This window comes from Oncorhynchus tshawytscha, unplaced genomic scaffold (assembly GCF_018296145.1).
Source record: "Oncorhynchus tshawytscha isolate Ot180627B unplaced genomic scaffold, Otsh_v2.0 Un_contig_17409_pilon_pilon, whole genome shotgun sequence".
NCBI classification, from domain to species: Eukaryota; Metazoa; Chordata; class Actinopteri; order Salmoniformes; family Salmonidae; genus Oncorhynchus; species Oncorhynchus tshawytscha.
The window spans coordinates 4221-12500 of record NW_024607357.1 but is presented as its reverse complement, the minus strand read 5'-3'; the positions used below and the strand labels follow the sequence as shown (position 1 = coordinate 12500).

General features: G+C 46.9%; 1 protein-coding gene across 1 annotated transcript in view; it reads right to left on the bottom strand.

The window, feature by feature from the left end:
* LOC121842445 (protein mono-ADP-ribosyltransferase PARP8-like) overlaps window positions 1-8008 on the bottom strand; it is a gene marked incomplete at its 5' end in the record, with an annotated part of 15225 nt that extends 7217 nt beyond the window's left edge. Inside the window, 12 exon segments of the mRNA XM_042312431.1 lie at window positions 608-737; window positions 878-924; window positions 927-969; window positions 1664-1759; window positions 1878-1931; window positions 2461-2602; window positions 4962-5083; window positions 5086-5524; window positions 6172-6294; window positions 6510-6576; window positions 7540-7630; window positions 7948-8008. Of these exon segments, the coding sequence (XP_042168365.1) occupies window positions 608-737; window positions 878-924; window positions 927-969; window positions 1664-1759; window positions 1878-1931; window positions 2461-2602; window positions 4962-5083; window positions 5086-5524; window positions 6172-6294; window positions 6510-6576; window positions 7540-7630; window positions 7948-8008 (1415 nt within the window).
* Between the last annotated feature and the right edge of the window lie 272 nt (window positions 8009-8280).

Sequence of the window (8280 nt, the reverse complement as noted above, 5' to 3'; positions counted from 1 at the left end):
TAAGGCTGTTAGTAGGTTCAGGGTTAGTAAACCATACCCGGGGTTGAAGGCCTAAGGCTGTTAGTAGGTTCAGGGTTAGTAAACCATACCCGGGGTTGAAGGCCTAAGGCTGTTAGTAGGTTCAGGGTTAGTAAACCATACCCAGGGGTTGAAGGCCTAAGGCTGTTAGTAGGTTCAGGGTTAGTAAACCATACCCGGGGTTGAAGGCCTAAGGCTGTTAGTAGGTTCAGGGTTAGTAAACCATACCCGGGGTTGAAGGCCTAAGGCTGTTAGTAGGTTCAGGGTTAGTAAACCATACCCGGGGGTTGAAGGCCTAAGGCTGTTAGTAGGTTCAGGGTTAGTAAACCATACCCGGGGGTTGAAGGCCTAAGGCTGTTAGTAGGTTCAGGGTTAGTAAACCATACCCGGGGTTGAAGGCCTAAGGCTGTTAGTAGGTTCAGGGTTAGTAAACCATACCCGGGGTTGAAGGCCTAAGGCTGTTAGTAGGTTCAGGGTTAGTAAACCATACCCGGGGTTGAAGGCCTAAGGCTGTTAGTAGGTTCAGGGTTAGTACACCATACCCGGGGTTGAAGGCCTAAGGCTGTTAGTAGGTTCAGGGTTAGTAAACCATACCCGGGGTTGAAGGCCAGTGCCTGGGAGTCACACGGATCCACCACGGAGGGATATGGCTCAAAGATGACCACTTTCCTGGGAGACTCTAGAGCAGACCTACACATGGACACCAACAGGTCCACCACCTAGGAAACAGGAGGACTGGTTAAACTGTCTGTGTCTGTGTGTGTGTGTGTGTGTGTGTGTGTGTGTGTGTGTGTGTGTGTGTGTGTGTGTGTGTGTGTGTGTGTGTGTGTGTGTGTGTGTGTGTGTGTGTGTCATGTACCTGAGCTCCTGTGGCGATCTCGTCGGCTGCCTCGTTCATCACCCCAGTGTTTGAAAGGCAAACACACACAGTTCTCGCTCACAAACCGTGGGCTGTGGGGTGAACACACCACATAAACAGGATCAGATCATCAGGACGTCTAGGGCCAAAACAGTCTACTGTCTGGTACGTCTAGGGCCAAAACAGTCTACTGTCTGGTACATCTAGGGCCAAAACAGTCTACTGTCTGGTACGTCTAGGGCCAAAACAGTCTACTGTCTGGTACATCTAGGGCCAAAACAGTCTACTGTCTGGTACGTCTAGGGCCAAAACAGTCTACTGGACGGTTCGTCTAGGGCCAAAACAGTCTACTGGACGGTTCGTCTAGGTCTACGTACCGTAGACTGTTTAGCCCTAGGCATACCGTGCGTGCGTGCAGTGCATGCATGTGTGTATGTATGTGTGTATGTGTGTATGTATATGTATGTATGTATGTATGTATGTATGTATGTATGTATGTATGTATGTATGTATGTATGTATGTATGTGTGTGTGTGTGTGTGTGTGTGTGTGTGTGTGTGTGTGTGTGTGTGTGTGTGTGTGTGTGTGTGTGTGTGTGTGTGTGTGTGTGTGTGTGTGTGTGTGTGTGTGTGTGTGTGTGTGTGTGTGTGTGTGTGTGTGTGTGTGTGTGTGTGTGTGTGTGTGTGTGTGTGTGTGTGTGTGTGTGTGTGTGTGTGTATATGTATGTGTGTGTGTGTGTGTGTGTGTGTGTGTGTGTGTGTGTGCACGAGCGTGGTGTGTACTCACTCGGAGCATGGGTCCGTTCTGGAACACATGTGGTTCGTCACACACCACACAGAACTCATTCAGGACCGGAGTTCTCTGCTCAGCATATTCCATGGTCTGAAGAGACAACACAACACATCATAGTGGATCAAACCTCCTGTTGAGAACACCTTATAATGGGGTTGGCTAAAGTAAAGTTTACCTGTAAGGTTTTCTATAAGGTGGCAGTGTTTACCTGGACAAGGAAGCCTCTGTCTCTTATCGGAATGGACTTGGCCCCATTGTTTGGCTATAGAGGAAAAGAGGGTTGTTTAGTAATGCTGTCCGGACCTCTGGCAGTCTCTATGGGCGTGCCACAGGGTTCAATTCTCGGGCCGACTCTCTTCTCTGTGTACATCAATGAGGTTGCTCTTGCTGCTTCTGTATACTTCTGGCCCTTCTTTGGACACTGTGTTAACTAACCTCCAGACGAGCTTCAATGCCATACAACTCTCCTTCCATAGCCTCCTACTGCTCTTAAACGCAAGTAAAACTAAATGCATGCTATTCAACCAATCACTGCCCGCACCTGCTCGCCCGTCCAACATCACTACTCTGGACGGCTCTGACTTAGAATACGTGGACAACTACAAATACCTAGGTGTCTGGTTAGACTGTAAACTCTCCTTCCAGACTCATATTAAGCATCTCCAATCCAAAATTAAATCTAGAATTGGTTTCCTATTTCATTGAATTGGTTTCCTACACGTATGGTTTCCTATAAAATTGGTTAACTATTCGTGTTTCTAGTAACCATCAGCCAATCGTGAGAGGCCTACTGACCGGCGGGGGCGTGGCGAGCGAGGGGCGAGGATCCCGATGAGCCCTGAGGTAAGAGAGAGCCGCCTCCCCTCGGATGGAGACACAGAGTCCTTGAAGATGTCGGCTGCCTTGCCCATCTTGGTACTGCTGGAGTAGGACCTACAGTAACATGGAGGCATTGATGGGGTAGTAGGACCTACAGTAACATGGAGGCATTGATGAGGTAGTAGGACCTGAGGTAACATGGAGGCATTAATGAGGTAGTAGGACCTGAGGTAACATGGAGGCATTGATGAGGTAGTAGGACCTGAGGTAACATGGAGGCATTGATGAGGTAGTAGGACCTGAGGTAACATGGAGGCATTAATGAGGCAGTAGGACCTGAGGTAACATGGAGGCATTGATGAGGCAGTAGGACCTACAGTAACATGGAGTTATTGATGAGGTAGTAGGACCTGAGGTAACATGGAGGCATTGATGAGGTAGTAGGACCTGAGGTAACATGGAGGCATTGATGAGGCAGTAGGACCTGAGGTAACATGGAGGCATTGATGAGGCAGTAGGACCTGAGGTAACATGGAGTTATTGATGAGGTAGTAGGACCTACAGTAACATGGAGGCATTGATGAGGCAGTAGGACCTGAGGTAACATGAAGGCATTGATGAGGTAGTAGGACCTACAGTAACATGGAGGCATTGATGAGGTAGTAGGACCTGAGGTAACATGGAGGCATTGATGAGGTAGTAGGACCTACAGTAACATGGAGGCATTGATGAGGCAGTAGGACCTACAGTAACATGGAGGCATTGATGAGGTAGTAGGACCTGCAGTAACATGGAGGCATTGATGAGGCAGTAGGACCTACAGTAACATGGAGGCATTGATGAGGTAGTAGGACCTACAGTAACATGGAGGCATTGATGAGGCAGTAGGACCTGAGGTAACATGGAGGCATTGATGAGGTAGTAGGACCTGAGGTAACATGGAGGCATTGATGAGGCAGTAGGACCTACAGTAACATGGAGGCATTGATGAGGCAGTAGGACCTACAGTAACATTGAGGCATTGATGAGGCAGTAGGACCTGAGGTAACATGGAGGCATTGATGAGGTAGTAGGACCTGAGGTAACATGGAGGCATTGATGAGGTAGTAGGACCTACAGTAACATGGAGGCATTGATGAGGCAGTAGGACCTACAGTAACATGGAGGCATTGATGAGGTAGTAGGACCTACAGTAACATGGATGCATTGATGAGGCAGTAGGACCTGAGGTAACATGGAGGCATTGATGAGGTAGTAGGACCTGAGGTAACATGGAGGCATTGATGAGGTAGTAGGACCTACAGTAACATGGAGGCATTGATGAGGTAGTAGGACCTACAGTAACATGGAGGCATTGATGAGGTAGTAGGACCTACAGTAACATGGAGGCATTGATGAGGCAGTAGGACCTGAGGTAACATGGAGGCATTGATGAGGCAGTAGGACCTACAGTAACATGGAGGCATTGATGAGGCAGTAGGACCTGAGGTAACATGGAGGCATTGATGAGGCAGTAGGACCTGAGGTAACATGGATGCATTGATGAGGTAGTAGGACCTACAGTAACATGGAGGCATTGATGAGGCAGTAGGACCTGAGGTAACATGGAGGCATTGATGAGGCAGTAGGACCTACAGTAACATGGAGGCATTGATGAGGCAGTAGGACCTACAGTAACATGGAGGCATTGATGAGGCAGTAGGACCTGAGGTAACATGGAGGCATTGATGAGGCAGTAGGACCTGAGGTAACATGGAGGCATTGATGAGGTAGTAGGACCTACAGTAACATGGAGGCATTGATGAGGCAGTAGGACCTGAGGTAACATGGAGGCATTGATGAGGCAGTAGGACCTGAGGTAACATGGAGGCATTGATGAGGTAGTAGGACCTGAGGTAACATGGAGGCATTGATGAGGCAGTAGGACCTGAGGTAACATGGAGGCATTGATGAGGCAGTAGGACCTGAGGTAACATGGAGGCATTGATGAGGCAGTAGGACCTGAGGTAACATGGAGGCATTGATGAGGCAGTAGGACCTGAGGTAACATGGAGGCATTGATGAGGTAGTAGGACCTACAGTAACATGGAGGCATTGATGAGGCAGTAGGACCTGAGGTAACATGGAGGCATTGATGAGGCAGTAGGACCTGAGGTAACATGGAGGCATTGATGAGGTCTATCTTGTTGTGGTTTATTTATTGGTGTTTAATGTATTAACTGGTGCCATCACATTTCTTCTGTGGCGGATTAAAGTTGATAAAGTCAGGCGCTACTATAGGTTTCTATGAAATGGGGTGCTCATCTGGGAACAGAGATGGTGATAACATCTCTCAAAAAAGACTGCAACAACAAAAGTATTTTTCTAATGCTATCTCATCTAATAAAAGAGCACCTATGCATTCTAAAATACTTGTGATGTTGCGGTGGATTTGGGAGATACCATTACCTTCTCTTTTTTTAAATTATCTTACCTGCTGAGGAGGTGGTGGTGGTGTTTCAGTCCATCTAATTCCTCCGTCCTGATAGAACCAGAGCACGACCTACTGAGCAGCCTGTGGTGCTTCAAACCTCCTCCAAGACTACCTCCTCCCCACCAGCGTGCTCACAGCGGGGGTCGCCGGAGCACAATCGGGGCAGGAGCTTGTGGGGAGTGGGGCGGAGGTCCTCTGGTTTGACCAAAGCTGAGCAGGGCCTGCCCAGGATGCGGCGGGGTTTGAGGGGCAGGGGTCCGGGACAGGGCCCTCCTCCATGGTCCAAACGGGGGTCTGTGCTTGACAGGGACTGGCCGAGGAGACGGTGGGTGGTCTTAGTTCCAGGGACCTCCGCTTCAACCTGCTGTTTAACGGTGCTGGAGCAGGTCTGGCCGAGGAGACGGTGGGTGGTCTTAGTTCCAGGGACCTCCGCTTCAACCTGCTGTTTAACGGTGCTGGAGCAGGTCTGGCCGAGGAGACGGTGGGATTTAGAGACGCCATCTTGTTCCGGCTTCAGATTCTTTTTGCTCTTGACACAGCCAGGAGGCGGGTAGCTGGGAGATCTAGGGAGAAAATTAAGATAAATTTATTGTCCAATGTGAGGCAGTAAACCTAGGTTCAATCCTGCCTAACCAATCAGAGAGCAAGGTGGAGCTACTAACATATCATACCAATCGGATCCTTTCAGACACAGTAAATGCCTATATGGTAAGGGATAAGAAATGTCTGTAGTTCAATTATAGTGACAGACCGGTTCATATATATAATTCTGTTTAGGGTCGCAAAATTCAGGTAACTTTCCTGAAATTCAGAGGTTTTCCAGAAATCCTGGTTGGAAGATTCACTATTTCCTGGTTGGAGGAATCAGCATTTCCTGGATGGAGGATTCAGTATTTCCTGGTTGGAGGAATCAGCATTTCCTGGATGGAGGATTCAGTATTTCCTGGTTGGAGGAATCAGCATTTCCTGGCTGGAGGATTCAGTATTTCCTGGCTGGACGATTCAGTATTTCCTGGCTGGAGGATTCAGTATTTCCTGGCTGGAGGATTCCATGTTTCCTGCTTATACCCTCCTGATACCGGGAATCTTCCAACCAGGATTTCTAGAAAACCTCTGAATTTCAGGAAAGTTACCTGAATTTTGCGACCCTACTTCTGTTAGACATCAAATGTCAGTGTTCTGAAAATGACAGTGCTGATGTTTCTCTGACCTGCGGAGGGTTGAGAAGATGTGGAGGGGAGATTTGACCTTCTTCTTGTTCTTGTTGTGAAGGGAGTTGAGCTTCTCTTCACTTTGGTGTTTCCACTGCTGGGTGACAAATGTCTGCATTATCCTGGAGAGAAACAAGGAACAAATGTCTGCATTATCCTGGAGAGAAACCAGGAACAAATGTCTGCATTATCCTGGAGAGAAACAAGGAACAAATGTCTGCATTATCCTGGAGAGAAACCAGGAACAAATGTCTGCATTATCTGTGTATTACATTGTAACAAGTAATATGAGTCCTCTAGTGTTTAAAGCCACATCTTAGCACCACCAAACACTTACTTCTTCAACTGATGTCCAAGTCCAAACCGGTCCTTAGTCGATGCCTGGAACACGTCCACCGTGGGGACTGGGGAACACAATACATATTTCATGATGGAAACATAAAGCAATCCAATGTTGCTGCATTGGGGAGGCAGGGTAGCCTAGTGGTTAGAGTGTTGGACTAGTAACCGGAAGGTTGCAAGTTCAAATCCCGAGCCAAAAGGTACAGAATCTGTCGTTCTGCCCCTGTTTCTAGGCTGTCATTGAAAATAAGAATTTGTTCTTAACTGACTTGCCTGGTTAAATAAAGGTAAAATAAAATGCAGACAGTCCAGTGTGGTTTAATATGTCAGTCCAGAGGTGTGGTTTAATATGTCAGTCCAGAGGTGTGGTTTAATGTCAGTCCAGTGTGGTTTAATATGTCAGTCCAGTGGTGTGGTTTAATATGTCAGTCCAGAGGTGTGGTTTAATATGTCAGTCCAGTGGTGTGGTTTAATATGTCAGTCCAGTGTGGTTTAATATGTCAGTCCAGTGGTGTGGTTTAATATGTCAGTCCAGTGGTGTGGTTTAATATGTCAGTCCAGTGGTGTGGTTTAATATGTCAGTCCAGTGGTGTGGTTTAATATGTCAGTCCAGTGTGGTTTAATATGTCGCTGTCATGCCCTGACCTTAGAGAGATGTTTTATTTCTCTATTTGGTTAGGTCAGGGTGTGATGTGTGGGGTGGGCATTCTATGTTTTTGTATTTCTATGTTTTGGCTGGGTATGCTTCTCAATCAGGGACAGCTGTCTATCGTTGTCTCTGATTGGGAACCATACTTAGGTAGCCCTTTTTCAGTGTGGGTAGGTTATTTCCTTTGTGGCACTTAGCCCTGTAAGCTTCACGGTTGTTGCGTTCGTTTGTTGTTTTGTTTTGTTGGCGACATTTTAAAATAAAATAAAAGGTACGCTCAACACGCTTTGGTCTACTTCCAACGACACCCGTGACAGTCGCTGCATGCAGACAGTCAAGTGGTATGGTTGTGTGTGTGTGTGTGTGTGTCTGGTACCTGGTCCATTCAGGTACTGTGTCAGAGAGCAGTGTAGACGCACGATCACCGGCTCCCTGCGGATCACGTCCCACGCCAGGGCTATTTCCTCCTGATGGAATCAAAACAGGATAATACGACGCAGCACACAATATTCAGGGACCCATTTCAGCTTGATCGCTACTGTCATAACATGTCCTACCACTCCTGAAATACAACTTCTACATTTCTAAACTAAGAATTCAAAGCATAAACAATCTCAGACATTTTCTTTTCACCCACCCGCTATGCCCTTTCTGTCAGATATTACAGACACAGTGATACGCTACTACATTACCAGTAAATCAGATCAACTCTTACCGGCCCATCTTCCATTGCGTTAGGAGACGGAATGCAAGGCAATGAGAATGGCATAAATGGCATACTTACATCTAGGAAACTGACGTCAATGTGCAGATCGATGTCCACGTCATCAATCGCACCGTATTCCCTAAACAATATAAAATATATCACGACGTTACTGTTTCCATTCATCATTACTGTTTCCATTCATCATTACTGTTTCCATTCATCATTCCATTCATCATTACTGTTTCCATTCATCATTACTGTTTCCATTCTTCATCAGAACACATTACTGTTTCCATTCATCATTACTGTTTCCATTCATCATTACTGTTTCCATTCATCATTACTGTTTCCATTCATCATTACTGTTTCCATTCTTCATCAGAACACATTACTGTTTCCATTCATCATTAC